Here is a 19,680-nt window from a genome sequence, read left to right as displayed (position 1 = left end):
ATAATTCAAATTCCCTCTGAGGCTTTAGAGTTGCAAAAATCTTAGTCATGCTCTTTTTTAGAATCAGAGGGAAAAAAAAATTAGATGCCATCACTCAGAGACGTGATCAGGCATGTTCCTGGCTCATCTTTGAAGGTCCTGTGCATTTCCAATAATTACTGGGCTCATATCACTGAACTTTCAAAAATGTCAGCATTTACCTTGAAGGATTTATCATCTGATGTTACCTCAAGCCTGGAAGATGTTATTGAACCAAAGAAAAACATCTCTAGTTTGGGGGGTGAAATTGCCTCCCTCCTATTCTGCTGCTCACATCTCAGGGGAAATGAGCTGAGGTTAAAATGCCCCCTCACAGATTCATCTCTTCCTTGTTATTTGGCTAACACACTCAAAGCATTTGAAGAAAAGACCTTCTCTTCTACCCTCTTGTCCTGTTGGAGACTAAATATTACCTTTATTTTGTTTCCCTGAACCATCTTACTCATTCTTACTTACTGTTTGAAAAAATTGGCCAAAACACCAAGGATACATTAGACTATGAGATGAGAAGCCCTCATGTAGGGCAGGTTCCAGGGTTGGCTTACCCAGCAATTCCATGCCATCAGTCTACACCCACTTGGTTTTTTTCCCTCTCCCATCTGCCAGCTAAAGAGAAAGCTTCATGCTGAGCCTGGGCCTCCTCGGAGTCATAAAGTGGCTGCCAGAGCACTCAGGGCTACATGCATCCTTGACCATGTTCCCCTGGAAGAGCTTCTCAAAGCTCTCTTAAGAATAAGGAGACTTTGTTCCCCAGAGCCCATAGCAGACTCCTGCTGGCACTTCCCTGGCCCAAGCGAGCATCGGCTTGTCTACCCCTAAACGCTTATTGATGAGATGACTCTGACCACCTTGCACTGGGAGTACCTGAGAATGACTGCTGCATGTACACTGTGGGACCACAATCCCCCACAGGCTTATCTAGGTGCACAGAGAGCCTGAGCTGTGGCCTTCTTCCTCCCTCCCAGGCTGCTTACCTGGTCGGCGTCTCTGATCCAAACAGCCAGGCAGGCCACCAGGGCCTTGTGGATCCCATCCAGTTTGCCAGGGCCAACCAGGCTATCCAGATGGCGTGCCAGAACCTGGTGGATCCCGGCAGCAGCCCGTCACAGGTAACCTTGGGCAGGGGAAGGGGGTGAGGAATGTGAAGTCTGTGCATCCTTGAGCTCTTGGAGGTGGGTGCTAGGAGACTGGAAGAATGAAGATTACTGTTTTTTCAGAGCTTGCAAGGCCAGCCAGATAATGACTTAGAGGATTATTGCAAAATATGATGAAGGTGAATACAGGTAGGTGCTTTGAAATGGAGTGCTGGAAGGCAGTCACAGTGGTGTAATCACAGCGAGATTCATCAGGAGGCTCACAATTCCATTCATCAGTTCAGGGGAGATACATGGATTACTGGTTCTGTGCTCAGCACTGAGGGTCACCATGAGTAAGACCCAATCCCCTACCCCCTTAACTCTTACTATTGGATAAAATTTGGAAGCTGGAGTGATTGGGGTATGATGACCATGCCAGGATTGTCAATGGTTTCTCTGAGGGGCTGTCAGGGTCGCTTCCTGGAAATAGTGGTGCTGAGCCAGGCCCCAAAGCTGGGTCAGAACCTGCAGTGCAGAAAGAGCCATAGAGACATTTGAGAACTAGACAGAATTTGCGACTTTCCATGATACTTCTGATACCCAAGTGGCATGGCTCAGGTTCAGTAATTCCACTGTGCTAAGTCGCTTCAGTCTTATCTGACTCTGTGCGGCCTGTGCCCTCCTCCAGGGGATCTTCCTGACCCAGGAATCGAACCTGCCTCTCTCATGTCTCCTGCATTGGCAGGCAGGTGCTTTACCACTAGCACCACCTGGTAAGCCCAGTAATTCCAGCAGTATGTACTATAAGGAACAAGAGTGGCCTATATGGGCCAGCAGAGGCAGGTCATGAGGGGCTCGTCCATGCTTGACCCTGGGACCAGTATCCTTGAGGCAAGAGAAGGACCCCAGTAAAGGAGATAATACAGGGACCACCGGGACCCCAAACAAGCATCAGTGTACCTAAGATGCCTCACCTGTCCAGTTAAGGCCAAAGAGTGTTACCAGCCTCAGCAAAGTGGATCAGGCAGATTCAGAAAAGCAGTTGAGCTGGAGCCTGCAAAATTCTTGAGCCAGACCCCTTCATAAGGTGCCTACAGCCCGCCTGGGGGTGGGGGTGACATCAGCTGCACGTGACTGTTAAGCACTTGAAATGTAACTGGTCCAAACCATGATAGGCTGTCAGTATAAAATACAGACCGATTTCAAAGACTTAGTATGATAAAGGATTATGAAAGTTTAATCTTCTTAAATGGATTACATGATGAAATGAAATATTTTGGATATCTGAGGTTTAAATATGTTATTTAAAATAACTTCCCTTGTTTCTGTACTTATTTTAATGTGGCTACTAGAAATTTTAAAATTAGGTATGTGGTTTGCACTGTATTTCTGTTGGGTAACCCCAGCCTAGGCCCTGGGCTATATCCCTCCTGGCTAGTGGTTACAAAGCATACTGACAGCCTCTCCTCTAAGACCACCTGGAGCCCAGCCCTCTCCCATCACCACAGCAGCGCCAGCTTTCTCTTTCTTTGTTTCTTCTTTCTACCTTAATAATTCTCGCCCTCCCCTTTCTTGGTGGGACTCTGGGGGTAGCAGAGCTAGAGACATGGGTTTTAGTTACAGCGCCCTAGACGTGTGAGTTGGGGGAATCCAGGGCTGGGGACCAGGGTGGCCGTCTTTTGAACTGACCCCCTCTGCACTGAAGCACAGGGTGCCCCCAACGCAGTCCCTGCTTTGTAGGTTTTGTCTGCTGCCACGATTGTCGCCAAGCACACCTCAGCCCTGTGCAACGCCTGCCGAATCGCCTCATCCAAGACGGGCAACCCCGTGGCCAAGAGGCACTTTGTCCAGTCCGCCAAGGAGGTCGCCAACAGCACCGCCAACCTGGTGAAGACCATAAAGGTAGGTCACTGAGCTAAGACCTCAGGAATCTTTGTAACACCTGCTGCAGGTGAGAGAGCGAGATGGCAATGAAGCTCGGCTCCTAGACTTGCTTCTAGTGAGGGGCAACTTCTCGTTTGTTCTCGTGATTTCAGTCACTGAGGAGGAGTTCATTGATGATGGACATAGTTATTAGGAAAAACCAACAGCCTTGGTGTCTACGAACCTTCTGCATAGTGTGTAGGGAGGGGTGAGCTATGTGTTTGGGAGGGGGACAGTTTTGAGGCGCCCTACCATGGTTACATATCTCTGGACTAAGAGATAAGGTGGAAGAAGAAGGGAATGGGAAATTGCTGGGAAAATCTCTTTCGTCTTTTTTTTTTTTTTAATCTATTCTAGCCTATGATATCTCTTCCACTTATAGTTGTTTAAATGTTTTCAATGGAGCATCAACTTCTTAAAATACAATATCCCGTGTTGATAACAAGTTCATCTTTGTGATCGAGGTCGTAAACAGGTGCGGGGGTGGGAGTGGCAGGGCAGGGTGCCCTGTGAGGAGGCACTTGCAGTAGCTGGGCTGTAGTGTTTGTATCTGGGCAATCAGACTGTAAACCTGGCCTGCCCGACGTGGGACACTAAGCAGAGACCAAGCAGCTGACCAGGTGGGAAGACAACCGCCGTCTAGACAGTTGACCCCAGGCAAAGAGCTTCCAGAGGAGACTGTCAGAGAGGCAAGCTGCCAGTTCTGTGCAAACCAGACCTGCTGGAGGGAGGGGTGTCAGAAGGCTTGACTTTACTGAAGGGTTTTCACGGTCATGGAGGTGAGGTGAGCTGCTTTGTTGCTGGGCAAGTCCTGGAGGAGCGGGGCTTCCCTACCACCCATTCCCTCCAGAGGATATGATACCACACACGTCATTCCTGCACTGTGCTTGCATGCCAAGTCGATTCAGTTGTGTCCGACTCCAAGACCCTATGAACTCTAGCCCACCAGACTCCTCTATCCACAAAGCCAATTTAATCTTGTGGAGAAATTAGTCAACAGGCTGGGCCAAGCAGAAGCCAAGGAGAGATTGTGCAGCTGTTTAAACAGCCTTTTAAAAAAGTAAAAGGCACCTCAAGATTGATTGAAGATGAATAAATAAAGTTCACGCTCAGGTGCCCTCAGGATCCTGGTGGCAGCTCACTTTAATGACCATCATGATCCACGGTATTAGAAATGAAGAAAGCTTACATTTTTTAATATTTAATTTGAGCAAGGCCTGTTCCATATTTTGTATAGATCTCTCATTCAGGCCACACAACCAACCACCCTGTGCTTATCATCCCCATCTTTACAGGAGGTTATGTAACTTTCCTGGGGTGACTCAGCCAGTAAGGAGTGGATTGGAATTCAAACCCAGATCCCCTGCTCTTTCCAAACCCGCTCTCGCTCTTGGCCTGCAGAGTACATACCTTGGAGAGACTAACCCCTCTCACCAGCCTGGGAAGAAATCCCTGGGTGTGTTTAGAGTGCTTGTGTGCAAGTTTGGGGAGATGCAGGGGTGGAAGACAGCAGTAGAATTGAAAAGTAATGACATCATAGTTCATTGCCATGTAATTTACTAACTTCAGTTAAACTTGACCATTTTACGATCGTTTTGATTGTCATAAAACAGGCTGTATTTAGATGGGCCAAGGAGGGGAAAAGGTAAGAAACTCTTCTTTACAAATTCTGGGAAACCTTTCTTTCCTGCCCGATTCCTTGGTTTTCAGTCCTAACCTGTCTCCTTTAAGATCTCACCTCCTTTTCAGATTCTCCTCACAGTGGCAAGCCCTCTTTGTAGCTCCCTATAGCAAATGATCTCTTGGGATGGCCTGAAAGCTAGGCCTGTGCATGCAGGATGCTGTAACTGGGGTAGATGGAGGCCTCCTCCCCCGCCAGTACTCCAGGGATCCGTAGCAGCACAGGAGACATAGAAATGACCCACTCACCCCTCAGCTTGCTGAAGTGAGCTTGGCTTTTCAATTCCCATCAGGGGGCAGGCTTTGCTGAAGACAATAAACTTTGTTTTTAATTTACTAATAGGAAAATGGTGAAGTTCCTTTCAGTGCAGCATGCTGCTGCTGCTGCTGCTAAGTCGCTTCAGTCGTGTCCAACTCTGTGCAACCCCATAGACGGCAGCCCACCAGGCTCCCCTGTCCCTGGGATTCTCCAGGCAAGAACACTGGTGTGGGTTGCCATTTCCTTCTCCAATGCATGAATGTGAAAAGTGAAAGTGAATTCGCTCAATCGTGTCAGACTCTTTGCGACCCCATGGACTACAGCCCACCATCCATGGCTCCTCCATCCATGGGATTTTCCAGGCAAAAGTACTGGAGTGGGGTGCCATCGCCTTCTCCAATACCATACTACATATCGAATAGATCTCCTGAGTTAAGGAATGGTTAAGAATTCTGCCAAATAGCAGAACAAATAAATATTTAATTCCCTAAATGCTTGAAATGGCTGCCATCAAGGCTGCATTTTGCTCTAAGTTCTGTACTTCTTAGTCAACCTTATTTTTCCCTTTAAATCACACGGGTATGCCTAAGCGCCACACCTTTCTAGTCCTGAAGAAAGGGGGGAACCTCCCCCTCCCCGGAGGGGCATTGGAGAGCAGGGAGCAGATTACATCACAGCGGGTTATCAGCGCCCATTAGAATGTCTGCCTCCAGGAATCATAAATCTCTACTGATGGCATTCTTTGCAATCCCAAAGCATGGCTCAGAAAGAATAAATGTGTGCACCCTCCTTCTGACCAGGCCCTGCTCTCGATGCCGGCCAAGTTGGAAGCACACGGACCCCTAACCACGGGTGCCATCTACCTGCTCGTCCCCACATGCACCTGTGCCGGCTTCTCCCTTTCATCAGCTTCTTACCTAGCCTCAAATCTGATGTGGGGAATGGAATGTTATTTTAAATGTGCAGTCACTCAGGTTTGGATGCCAAGTAGAAGTTGTGCAACAACAGCTTCTGTTGCTCTGAGAAGCCGGAGCTCAGCCTTGCGTTTCACAGCAGAGCTGAAGCTCAGGGTTTTGCCATGAAGCACTTCCAGGGCGTCCAAAAGATAACAGGTCCAGCTCTCACTAACCAGTTTAAACTCGGCTGTAAGTATGCTTTCTTGATCATCCTTTTGTTTGAATTGGTAAAGTGGGTTTCTTGAGATAAAAAGAAGGGAGGAAAAAAAACCTCTTGGGCTTCTTATGCCTTTTCTTATTGCCTTTTCTAAGGTCAGTAGGAGGGAAGGGAGCCAGGGGTCTTGGATTCTGGTTTGAGGCATGAGCTTAGCCTCGCATGTCACTTCCTAGGTGTTAGTTTTGTCACCTGGAACATTGGAGCTTTTTAAAGATCTTAAAGTGATCTTTAAGATCCCTTCTGGGGCTTCCCTGGTGGCTGAGCAGTGAAGAATCTGCCTGCAATGCAGGAGACCCCAGTTCAATCCCTGAGTTGGGAAGATCCCCTGGAAGAGGGCATGGCAACCCACTCCAGTACTCTTGCCTGGAGAATTCCATGGACAGAGGATCCTGGTGGGCTACAGTCCATGGGGTCACACAGAGTCGGGCACAACTGAAGCGACTAAGCAGCAGCAGCAAGATCCCTTCTAATCCTTGAAATCCATGAAGCCTTGATTCTATTGCACACGCAGAAATGATTTCTCCCACATCTCTGTGAGATTTTGCTAAATAAGAAAATTCAGAGTTGCGGGCCCAGGATGAAGAGTGCCCTTCTCCTGGTGGGGCCTGCGCATTTGGCTCAGTGGATTTACCTTTATGTTGTTATGGCTAGGGTGCTAGTCATTATGTGATGTGGAATGTCTCTATGAAAACTGTCATGCCTGCCTAAAATTTACCTGTAGCCAGATCTAAGTATTCAGTTTACTGGGGTGTCTCAGCCATCCCCAGAGGGGAAGCCACATTCAGAAGTGAAATAACTCTCCATGTAAACAAACCATCCTTTCTGACGCTCGGTGCTTTTCCCTCTTGAAAATGAACAATGGTGCCAGATTGGAGCTTGGCATCCTAGTCCACAGTCCGTGCTATTCAGGGTCCCGCCCTTGACCTGCAGTGGGCCACATGATTTATGATTTTAGGGCCCATGCTCAAAAAAAAAAAAATATTTTCATCATCCTGTTGGTGCAGTTGATGAAACTGCACAATTAGAAAAACCATTCCTTGGAATTAACCTGGGGTAATCATCTTGACATTTTTCATAAGTTCACCTGAGGGTTGGTGACATGATCAGAAATCTGCCTTCCTAATAGACTGAGGGCGTTGTCGAAAGTAAAGAAGAGGATGGGAGGAGAGCAGAGAGGGCAAGAGCAGGAAGAATAAGTGGCACCGCCCAGAGACTGGGCATTTTCCATTGAGCTGGAAGGGCCTGACCTCAAGCAGTCAATGATGGTAAGAGTGTAAGATCATGAGAGCAGCGAGATTGCTCACTGCCACATCATCAGTGCGGTGCTGCAGGGCAGTAACGGGTGGTGCTAACTTAACACTCAGTGAGTACGTGTGGCAGTCAGAATTGAAGCCATCAATATGAGTAAGTAGCAGGCACGTTGGATTTCCACTGGGCCTGGAAGAACCGCAGAATGAGCAAGGTTGGGTCAAAGTCAGTGCCTGTCTGGTGGAGAAGGGCCTGAGCAGAGGTGAGCTCTGCACAGTATTAGCAAAGACACTAAATTAACGAGGCTTAATGGGGATTCCTCTGAAAAATAGTAGCATGGTGCATGTATAATTGCTGTCCCAAGTTGCCAAGACTTGATTGGAATATAGTTGTTATTCAAATAGCCTTTAAATCTAACCATGCCTGCCGCCTCTTGCCGTGTTGAAAAATAGAAACATTCCCATCTCAGATCCAGTTTATTTCGTAATTCTGGTGCCTCTGGCTTTTTGCTCACTAATTGTCTAAACTGACTTTTATATACTGCTCATAATGGTTACATTAAAAGTTTAGTTGGTCATTTAACAAGGAAGTATATGTTATTCTACAAACATAACTGCCTTCTCAAATGTAGCCCTTTGCTGTGAGGCAGGAGTGCTGTCACTGGATCACAGACTGTTGGTTCTAACAGTCTTGGACTTGAGAATGTGGAGTCCGGGGTCGGGGAACTTTGGATCCAAGTGTTAACCCTTTGTGGGTTTGCCTGGCATGCATCACAGGCTGCTTTCCTGGATTGGTTTCCAGGCCGGCTATTAATCGGTGATGCGATGAATCATTCAGTGCTCTGGTCATGGTGTTATTGTTCAGTCACTAAGTCATGTCCAACTCTTTGCCACCCCATAAACTGCAGTCACCAGGCTTCTCTGTCCTTCACTATCTCTCAGAGTTTGCTCAAATTCATATCCATTGAGTTGGTGATACTATCTAACCATCTCATCTTACACCCAAGGCAAAAGGAGAAGAAGGATGTGGTATTAATGCTGCTAATTTTAAAAAGAAATAAGCTTTGAAAGCTTAAGATACATAGACCAAAAAATCCATATGTGTAGAGTTCAGTGAATTTTCTAGGCTGAACACACCTAAGTAACTGCAGCCAGATGAAGAGACAGAATGTGGCCAGCCCCCAGAAGCCCACTTTGTGTTCCGTTAATCTCACTGGCTCCAAAGGGTGATCTGACAGCCAACACTCAGAATTAGTCTCACCTGCCTTTGTACTTTGCACAAATGGAATTTGTGGGTATCGTATTGTGTGTGACCTCCTTACCTAAACATTAAATCTGTGAGATTTGTCCATATTTTAGGAAATAGTTCTAGTTTTTTAAATAGTTTAAAAATAGTTTAAACTAGTTTAAACTCTACTTTAAAATAGTTCTGTTTTTTCTCCATTGCATTCCATTTTGCTCATTTCAGAAGGGCAGATACAAAAGCCCTCCCTCTGTTAGTTATTCAGGGACATCCGGGTAAACTTAGAAGTTCAAAGTGCCACACAGTGTGAAAAATTGTATTTTTATAGTTTGGGAGGGAATAGAATTAATTGGAGTGGAAATGGAGGGGCCAAAACATAGTTTCAAAAGTAGGGAAGAAAGTGACTCAGCCGGAAGGTTGGTAGCATGACTGGGGAGTGGAGAACAGGGCACCCTTTGAAGCATGTGAGCCGGGAGTTGATGGACTGTGAGGTCGGCTGGCCTGTGAACCATATGTTGCGCTTTATTCCTTATCATTGCTCACTTAGTCACTCTGCTTGATGGCGGAGAGCCTGCTCGTCAGTTCTTATTCATTGTTTATAAACTCACCAGACCTTTTGAGTATTCCCATTGAACCTTTTCACTGGGCGGTGATTGCCGTGGCCCAGGAGTGATCTCTGCGTTTGCCCCCATCAGGCCCTGGATGGGGACTTCTCCGAGGACAACCGCAACAAGTGTCGCGTCGCCACTGCCCCCTTGATCGCAGCCGTGGAGAACTTGACGGCATTCGCCTCCAACCCTGAGTTTGTCAGTGTTCCCGCCCAGATCAGCTCCGAGGTAGGGAGTCTTCACAGCAACAGTGACATTGAGGCCTGTGGCTAGTTTTGTGTGTCCCTGAATGGAATGAACAGTTAAGAATTCCAAAACCCCTGTCTGTCAGTACATAGGGCACTGTTATTTTGTCGGTGATGACATATGCAGTTAATGAAACTGTGTTGGTATATCTCTCAAAAGGTGATGTCTTGGTTTTATATGTTGAGAATAATCTCTGGGCGTAGGTTTGGGGCTGATTCTTGGTATATGTCAAACTCAAAAATGATACTTAAAGATTGGACATGGCCCCAAGTTCTCCCCATCCAGGCTCCATGTGAGCCAGCCTCCGTGGTTCCCTTCCCTCTGTCTTGATAAAGAGCATGACCTTCCTGGGTCAAACTCATTCACTTAATCTGTGTGCCCTGCACTTGACTTCCGCTGTCTGGTCCCAGGGCTCCCAGGCACAGGAACCAATCCTGGTCTCAGCCAAGACTATGCTGGAAAGCTCATCGTACCTCATCCGCACTGCCCGCTCACTGGCCATCAACCCCAAAGACCCGCCCACCTGGTCTGTGCTAGCCGGACATTCCCACACTGTGTCTGACTCTATCAAGAGTCTCATCACGTCCATCAGGTTAGTGTCTCCTTCAGAAATTGCTTGCAGCCTGCATCTGACAGGGCAGGAGGGGGATAAGCCCATCGGGACTTTTATTTAACAGCAGTGTTATTGATTATTGTCATCATTTTTTCTTCTTTGCCTCTTTGGGACCAATGGTAGCACTTGTCACAACAATACAAATACTAACAAATATTTGTTACGTGCTCGATACTATTCAAGGCATTTTACCTGTATTAATGTTATGTTTATCATAACAACCTTGTAAATAGATGCTGCTATTATCTCCCTTTTCCTGATGAGAGAATTCAGAAAGAAATTTAGATGACATTCCCAAGGTCATCTCCAGGTCTGCTTGCTTTAGCCTCAGTCCTTCTAACCATTGTACCGTATTGTCTATACCTAGGAGCTTAGGCAGAGAGCACCACTGTATATTTAGCAGGATTCGTGCTTAACTTTGGGCTTCCCTTGTGGCAATGGCAACCCACTCCAGTACTCTTGCCTGGAAAATTCCACGGACGGAGGAGCCTGATAGGCTACAGTCCATGGGATCGCAGAGTCGGACACAACTGAGCAACTTCACTTTGTACTTTGTACGTTTGTCCCTTGTGACTCAGCTGGTAAAGAATCTGCCTGCAATGCGGGAGACCTGGGTTCGACCCTGGGTTGGGAAGATCGCCTGGAGAAGGGAAAGGCTACCCACTCCAGTATTTTGGCCTGGAGAATTCCATGGACTGTATAGTCCATGGGGTCTCAAAGAGTTGGACACGACTGAGCAACTTTCACTTTCACTTCATGGTTAACTTACCTTGCTGATAAGATGAAAAGAATATTCTAGGTCCTACAGTAACTCTTGGCATCCCTACCCTCCTTGGTGATAGTAGGAGCCTGAAAAGTTATTCCCTGCGTAGATAAAACATTTTTGAAGTTGACCAAAGTTAATAGCCCACAGTATGGAATTGCATCCCTTTCCTCAGTTGTATTTTGTCTTTCAATTGCTTTTAAAACTCAGGATCACGTCAACTTTCTAATGCCTTGCGAAGAAAGATCCACTAAATATTTTAACTCCTGCCATAGCCCAGGACTTTGTGAGTAGTGTGCAATGTAGAGAGCATAGTATATTTACACTGGAAATGCACTGATTTTCGTTTTGTTTAAATGATGTTTCTGTGTTTAAGCCACTGAATGGAGAATCCAATACCAAACTGTTTCATTTGCCTGGCAACCTGCCTGTGATGCAGGACAGCACCCTACCCTTCCCACCATAAATAAGTAGACTGAGCACAAGTGTTAAATGAAGAAACGCCTAGGGTCTGCAGAGAAGCATTGCCAAGCAAAAGTCAGGGATTCACTCACTAAAGCAATGGAGTGGGGTAGAAAGTAGACAGGGGCTCCTGGCCCGCTAGTGCTGGAGCAGGTTGTAGGACTCCCACTTCATGGACCCTGTGTTCAACTTGCCCTGTCCCTTCTAGGGACAAGGCCCCGGGACAGAGAGAGTGTGACTTCTCCATCGACAGCATCAACCGGTGCATCCGGGACATCGAGCAGGCCTCGTTGGCGGCCGTCAGCCAGAGCTTGGCCACGAGGGATGACATCTCCGTGGAGGTATATGGGGCTGTGTGGTCAGCCTGAAAGCCTCTGGAAGGACTGAAGAATCCCGGCACCAGGCTTTGGGAATGGGGGAATAGTACCAACATGTTGTTGATGCAAGAGTTTCATCATTGGACCATCTTCCCCTGGAACCAGCCTGGGAAGTTCTTGGGAGGGGGTAGGGCACATGTGGAGCAGAGAACAATGCTTTGGTGAAGGAACACGTGCACTGTGGCTGAAATTTGGGAGGCAATGATTATTGTCAAATAAAAGTGTATCCGTAAGTGGAGTTACCATATTCAGTTGAATACCTCAGTAGAGCAGGCCTAAGCATGTAAATTTTGAGTGCTTCCTATCATATTTCAGCAATGTGCTTTTTAGACTAATGGGCAAATTCAGCGTTCAATGCTCTGTGTTTTGTCCATGCAGAAATCACAGATTCTGCTCTTGTTACTTAGTGTCTAGTATTGAGACACCTCTTGTATTCTGTTCAGAGCCACTATGCCCTCTCTTGCCCATTATTTTGAAGTTGAGAATAGACTTTCCTACTTTTCTCCCTTGAGTTTTTTCTATTACTTATTACAAAGTCCCCTGATTCATACTCCTTTTTTTCCTGTGTGCAAGTGCCTGACACTCAAGGTGCTTAATAAATATGGATGGTCTATTGACTGATGTTTCCCTCCTGACCCAGAGCTCATCAGCAATAAACCTTGGGGTCTTCCCTGGTGGTCCAATGGTTAAGACACTGTGCTTCCACTGCAGGGGGCAGAGGTTCAGTCTCTGGTTGGGGCACTAAAATCCCGCATGTCGTGTAGGATGGCCAAAGAATAGGGGAAAAAAAAGAACTTTGGCCTGTCTCTAAGCAGGGTCTGGAGTTGGAATTGGTTATTTTTATTAATAGAACTATTTCACTCCAACTTTACCCGTCTTCCCCATTTCCAAGGAAAGAAAGAAATAATGTACGTTCTCATTCCAAGTAGAATGTTAGAATTATTGTTAACTTATTATTAAAGTAGCATATACATACAAAACAGTGTGCTTGTCACATGTGTGCAGCTTCACAGACCACCGCCAACTAAGCACATCCTGTAACTAGCACCCTGAGCAAGAAACTGAGATGATGATCACCCCTCCCACTTCTTGCTCTCCCATTCTTTCACCACCCTTCCAAAGTATATCCTCTGTCTTGACTTTCTCCTTGGGAAGAAAATCCCTCCCTTTTATCTGCATGTGCTTCCTGCTTATACCATATTTAATTTAACAAGCCATATTTAATTTAACAAGACAACCTTGCCTGGATAGTCTCACATTCTTAACTGCAGTTATGAGTGGGAAGACCAGAAGTAATTTGCTAAATAAGACCCTTGAAAGTGTGGAGGTTTCTCTCCACCCACCTCTATCACTCTCTTTCCTTTTTTTATTTCTTACCCAGGATTTTGTTTCCAAGCTTGTGGGTTAGGTTGCTTCTCTCATTGAGTGAACTCTGCTCAAAGCTCGCCAGCCCATGTGCAGCATTGCTGGGTGGGAGAGTAGCCCAGATGTCCTATTTAATAGGCAGGACATTGTCACCTTTTTAGGAATCACCCCATTCCATGCTGGCATGTGCAGACCCAAAACACCCAGCATTCTGACCTAGAAATCCTGTCTGTCTCGGAAAGCTCCGTGGAAGATTCCCACTGAAGGATCTGATCTTTCCCACTACCAGTTAGCACTCTCCATCTTTGAATTCCTCACCCCCTTCATACTTCAGAATCATCTAGGTACCTCCCCCATCTCTTGAGAGCAGTTCAATTCTTTGGGATGGAGAAATTAAACTGTCTCTCAAACCTGAGAAGAAATGCCTTGAGGGTGCCATTTTCAACAATGGTATCCGCGTCACCAAGTACAGCGCATAGAGCGCCTGACCTAAGCCTAGTGGGCACCTCATCGGGCATTTTCATTGGATGGTGTCTGGGAAATAGTCCTGCTTTAAGAGCCAATCTCATTTTTAGGTTACCTTCCTCCCCATTCCCCACTTAAGGGGTTCTTAATTCTGAGGACGCAGCAACCTGATTATCCCTCAGACCCCAGGCAGTTCCTTCCATTTGGACACAGTTCTTTTCCCTTATTGGAAAGCCACCACAGTTCCACTCTTCCAGTAATGATGCTGAGTAACCCAAAAAAAAGATACCACTAGCACCAGTTGAGTGAGAAGCCAGTAGCAAAAGTGTTCCTAGGGCCCACCTCATGCCCCTTATTGGTAGAACTGAGGGGTCTATCCCAGGGGAACCGAGGGTCCCTGGGAGGGCTAGAGTGGAACAGTGGCTGGAGGGTATGCCCAGGCATTTTGACATCCATTTTTTGTGACCTCCCTTATCTTTCATGTGGGCCTTTTTAAATCAGTACAACTACTTGGGGAGCTGTTGTGGGGTGAACTTGACAGATCTGTCTCCTTATCAGGCCTTACAGGAGCAGCTGACTTCAGTGGTCCAGGAAATCGGGCACCTTATCGATCCCATTGCCACAGCGGCTCGGGGAGAAGCAGCTCAGCTGGGACATAAGGTAACAGACGCTGGGTGCGGGGACCCTGCCAAGAGTGCAAGGAGGAGGTGGGGGTGGGGGGGGAGAGAGGGTATTGATTCTGTTGCTCTTGTTCCTCAAAGGCTCTTGGCCGGTGTTAGAGCCAGGTCAGTGCTGGCCTACATTAGAGAAAAGACCACTCAGCCTCCCTCAACAGCTTCTCCAAAAATGACCCCCTCGAGGATCTCTTTTGACTTGGCATTGAGACAGAAACTGCAGGGAAATTTTTCTGGGGCTTCCCAGATGGCACTAGTGGTAAAGAACCTGCCTGCCAATGCAGGAAACACAGGAGCCTCACGTTCAGTCCCTGGGTCAGGACGATCCCCTGGAGTAGGAAATGACAACCCACTCCAGTATTCTTGCCTGGGAAATCCCTTGGACAGAGGAGCCTTGCAGACTACAATCCATACAGTCCTGAAGAGTCAGACACGACTGAAGCGTCTTAAAACTTAGCCATGGTCAGACTTTGCAGCTAACAAGGCATTTACTTCTTGCTCTTCATCTTTCCTGGAACAAGCCAGAGACTGAACTTGGCATTCCTGGCCTGGTGTCTGCCGTTTTTTTTGCCCTGGCTGGCCAGCCTCTTCCCAGTGTGTTTAGGACACAGTGTTCCTCCACAGTTTCTGGTATTGTGTCCATTTTCAGACATGAGGAAGCAAAGCAGACTTTCAGACTTCACCCTCGATGGCTAAAACCTCCGTGTGGCTACTCTGTCAGCCCTTCAACTGAGCACTCAGACCCATATGGTTTCAGGCACTGCATAACGCTTTGCCTGTTTGGGGTCATTTTGCAGATCCTTCAGGGAGCATTGACTTGTCAAGGCCTCAGCAGAGAGAGGACAGACATTGGATTTTTAACAACATGCAGGGTTTCCTAGCATTTATCAGTGCCACCGTCAGCAATGTGCAGATCAAGAAATCTAGTAGCCAAATTGTCTCTGCAGGTATTGATTTTAAAAAATCAATATTCCTGCTTTTTCAAATTACCTAAGGGCCTACTAAGCTTCCTGCCAGTTCTAAGGAGAGGCGTTTGAGATTTAAAATAGTCAGTGTCTCTCTGCCATTTCAAGTGTGGCCAGTTTCATTTCTCAACTGAGCCCCTTTATGATAAAAAAGGGCTTGTCCACCGGTGTGGAATGGTTTGCGTGGGTGGAAGGACAGGCCTGGAGGCTGGCGTGCAGTGTATGTGACTACTGTGGGCAGAGTAAGTTTGACACAGAAGCCAAACTTCGTTTCAGCAGTTACTTTTTTTTAACGTATTTATTTTATTTTCTGGCTGTGCTGGGTCTTCATTGCAGAACATAGGCTTTCTCTAGGTGCACAGGCTTCTCATTGCAGTATCTTCTCTTGCGGAGCATGGGCTCCAGAGCATCAGGCTCAGTAGTGGGCTTAGCTGCTCCAGTGGCACATGGAATCTTCCAGGACCAGAAATCGAACCTGTGTCCCCTGCCTTGGTAGGTGGATTCTTAACCACTGGGTCATCAGTAAAGTCCCCAACAGCTGCTTTTGATTCCAGGAGGAATTTCATAAGAAAATATTTCTAAACTTCCAGGGTAATATCTTTATCTCTGCCAGTATGTTGTTTGTGTGGAAGGTTAATTCCTCTGTCCGTGGGTGGCCTGAGAAGAAAACTTAACTTGTGTCACTTGAGTTATCAATTGATTCTTGGCCCTTTGGCTAAACAAGGCTCATCTTCTGAAAGGGAGTTCTAGACAAAGGTAGCCTAGGGGCCCTTGGTCCACAGAGATCATGGGCTGATGGTTAATACCCACCTCGTTCCAGTGTTTCGTGGAGGTGCTCATGTGGGGCCCCAATTCAGCAGCTTCAGTACCACTTGGAGGGATAAAGGCAGATTCTCAGACCCCACCTGGATTGTTTTCCCACGGCTCCTGAGACAAAGTACCACAAGCTGGGGGGCTTAAAACAACAGAAATTTAATCTCTCACAGCCCTGGACTCCAGAAGCCCAAAATCAAGGTGTTGGCAGGGCCACAAGTTTTGTGCAGGCTCTGGGGAGAATCTGTTCTTTGCAGCTTCCTACTGGTGGTGGTTCTTGGCCTTCCTTGACTGAATCTTGGCCAGTCTCTCTCCCTGATCACTTTTTTGCCCACTTTTCTGCCTTCCCTTTTCCTGTCTCTTCTAAGGACACTTGTCATCAGGTTTTGGGCCCACCCAAGAAATCCAGGATGATCTCATCTTTGTTGCTGCTGTTGTGCAGTCACTAAGTTGTATCTGACTCTTTGTGACTCCATGAGCTGCAGCACACCAGGCTTCCCTGTCCTTCACTGTCTCCCAAAGTTTGCTCAAACTCATCCATTGAGTCAATGATACCATCCAATCATCTCATCCTCTGCCACTTCCTTCTCCTTTTGCCCTCAGTCTTTCCCAGCATCAGGATCTTTTTCAATGAGTCAGATCTTTGCATCAGGTGGCCAAAGTATTGGAACTTCAGCATCAGTCCTTCCAATGAAGGGTTGATTTCCTTTAGGATTGACTAGTTTGATATCCTTGCAGTCCAAGGACTCTCAAGGGTCTTCTCCAGCACCATAATTTGAAAACATCAGTTCTTTGGCGCTCAGTCGTCTTTGTGGTCCAACTCTCACATCCATACATGACTACTGGAAAAACTATAGCTTTCACTATACAGATCTTTATTGGCAAAGTGATCTCATCTTAAGATCTGTAAATATTCATGCAAAGATCCCTTTGTAAGATCACCTTTACAGGCTCCAGGGTTTGGACATGGACATACCTTTGGGGAGGGGTCACCATTCAACCCACTCACCTTCCCTAGGCCTAGGGACTCACATCATGTACCAAATACTCAAAATTCTGTTTTATTTTAACTTCCGTGCTAACCCACGTAAGAAGATTTCCTTTTCTATCATGTCTCTAAGAACAGAAGCTGTTGGAGTCCTTGCCAGACTTCTTAAATACAGAAAAAAAAATCCCATGCCTTTGAAACCTTTGCCCCACAATATGTGAGGAATAAGGACCCCTAGTGCTTGCTATACCACATGGAGGCCGGTGCTAAGGCCTTTACATATGCTGAATTAATCCCTGAGAAATCTGAAGAAACTTACTTACATTTTACCAAGGAGAAAACTAAAATTTAGTATTAATAATGGGATGGAACCTGCCTAAGATGTCTTAAAACAGAGTCAGTAGGGAGGATTCTAATCTAGAGGCTTTGCAGCTACAGCTTACTCCCCATCACCCCACCACCCTCCCTCCCTGAGGCAGTCAGGCACATGGTTAGCTGTGTTCACTTATGCTCAGCGCACAGCATTTTATAGTTGCATTGAAAAAATGTACTTTTTAAAATACATATATATTTATTTGGCTGTGCCAGGTCTTAGTTGCAGCAGGCAGGATCTCTAGTTGCAGCATGTAGGGTCTGGTTCCCTGACCAGGGATTGAACCCAGGCGCCCTGCTTTGAGTCTTAGCCACTGGACCAGGGAAATCCCTAAAATTCACTTTCAAAATAATAAAGTGTTAGTTGCTCAGTCATGTCCGATTCTGCGACCTTATGGACTGTAACCTGCCAGGCTTCTCTGCCTGTGAAATTCTCCAGGCAAGAATACTGGAGTGGGTAGCCTATCCCTTTTCCAGGGATCCAGGGGATCTTCCCGACCCAGGGATAGAAATTGGGTCTCCTACACTGCATGCAGATTCTTTTCTATCTGAGTAAAACTAATCTAGAAAACATGTTGAATTCTAGTGTGTTAAATATTTTGACTCTTTTAGTACTGACAGGACCCATCCTGAGCCCTGACTCCTGATGACCCATCACTGCTCTTGGTGGTGAGACCAGTGCCCTTCCTGGGGAAGTGGAGATGAAATCCAATGCAAACATGAAAGATTGTGCCCTGGATCGTGCAGACTGGGCCTGACACATAAGTCTTTGCCTGAAGGCCAAAATCCAGCCAAGTCACATGCCTTGGCATCAGTCAGTCTGCCCAGAGGATGGGGAGCCCCTTTAAAATTCATATAAAGCACCATAAGGGCCAGCAGCAGCCCTGCTCAAGTGCTTTGAAACCTATGTGTAAGATAACTGTAATTGGGGATAGAAAAGTAAAAGTGTTTGTTTTTCACTGATAGTCTTATCTCACTATTAGCTTTATATACATATATATTTATAATTTTACTTTATTTGCTTTATTTATTTTGGCTGTGCTGGGTCTTCACTGTGGCTCACAGACTCTTCTTGGCGATGTGCGGGCTTCTCTAGTTGCAGCACATAGGTTTGGTTGTAGCATGTGGGATCTTAGTTCCCCACTCAGGGATTGAACCCAGGCCCCCTGCCTTGGGAAGACAGAGTCTTAACCACTAGACCACCAAGGAAGTCTCACAGTATTACTGTAATGAACATTCATATTTTGGACCCTCACCTTGCCACAGCCCCCACCACCACCACCCCCCTCTTGTATTTTATCCGAGTGGGAATAGATGATGGCATTTGAAGCAAGTACAGCAAAATGTTAACATCTGATATTACAGATGCTAGGTAGATGGTGAGCTTTGGTGAGCATGTCCACTCAGCCCCGTGTATCCACGGATGCTGAAACCACAGATGCAGAGGGCCGACTGTACTACAGCATTTCATATAAGAGATGTGAGCATCCTCGGATTTTTGGTATTCACGGGGATCTTGGAACCCGCTGCAGATACCAAGGGACGACTGTGTGCGCCATCTATAGTGTTACCAACTAGAGACAGAGCTCTGCTGTAGCAGCGCTTAACTGTCTCGATGGGCTTTTTTTGTTCTCCCACGTAGTTGTTCAACCAGTAAGTCATGTCCTACTCTGTGCCCCCCTGGATTGCAGCACTCCAGGCTCCTCTCTCCTCCACTATCTCCTGAAGTTTGCTCAAATTCATATCCATTGAGTTGCTGATCCTATCTAACCATCTCATCCCCTGCTACCCCCTTCTCCTCCTGCCCTCAGTCTTTCCCAGCATCAGGGTCTTTTCCAGTAAGTCAGCTCTTCACATCAGGTGGCCAAAGTATGGGAGCTTCAGCCTCAGCAATAGTCCTTCCAATGAATATGCAGGGTTGATTTCCTTTAGGATTGACTGGTTTGATTTCCTTGCAAAGGACTCTTTGCAAGAGTCTTCTCCAACACCACAGTTCAAAAGCATCAATTCTTTGGTGTTCAGCTTTCTTTATGGTCCAACTCTCACATCCATACATGACTACTGGAAAAACTAGAGCTTTGACTATATGGACCTTGGTCAGCAAAGTGATGTCTCTGCTTTTTAATACACTGTCTAGGTTTGTCATAGCTTTCCTTCCAAGGAGCAAATGTCTTTTTAATTTCATGGCTGCAGTCACCATCTGCAGTGATTTTTGGAGCCCAGGAAAATAAAACGTGTCACTGCTTCTACTTTTTTCCCTTTTATTTGCCATGAAACGATGGGACCAGGTGCCATGATCTATCCCAGGTTGGGTTCATCATAAACAGAA

General features: G+C 46.6%; 1 protein-coding gene across 11 annotated transcripts in view; it reads left to right on the top strand.

Annotated features, from left to right (window-relative positions):
- TLN2 (talin 2) overlaps positions 1-19,680 on the top strand; it is a 496,539-nt gene that overhangs the window by 397,549 nt on the left and 79,310 nt on the right. For all 11 annotated transcript variants that reach the window (XM_027553835.1, XM_027553837.1, XM_027553839.1 and 8 more), the window contains 6 exons: positions 1,005-1,148; positions 2,856-3,017; positions 9,336-9,476; positions 9,905-10,086; positions 11,541-11,673; positions 14,098-14,199. In XM_027553835.1, coding sequence (XP_027409636.1) covers positions 1,005-1,148; positions 2,856-3,017; positions 9,336-9,476; positions 9,905-10,086; positions 11,541-11,673; positions 14,098-14,199 — 864 coding nt within the window. The remainder of the gene's footprint in view (positions 1-1,004; positions 1,149-2,855; positions 3,018-9,335; positions 9,477-9,904; positions 10,087-11,540; positions 11,674-14,097; positions 14,200-19,680) is intronic.

The sequence above is a fragment of the Bos indicus x Bos taurus genome, chromosome 10 (assembly GCF_003369695.1).
Source record: "Bos indicus x Bos taurus breed Angus x Brahman F1 hybrid chromosome 10, Bos_hybrid_MaternalHap_v2.0, whole genome shotgun sequence".
NCBI lineage: Eukaryota > Metazoa > Chordata > Mammalia > Artiodactyla > Bovidae > Bos > Bos indicus x Bos taurus.
The sequence above is the reverse complement of the archived record's forward strand: the minus strand, read 5'-3'. Positions and strand labels throughout refer to the sequence as shown.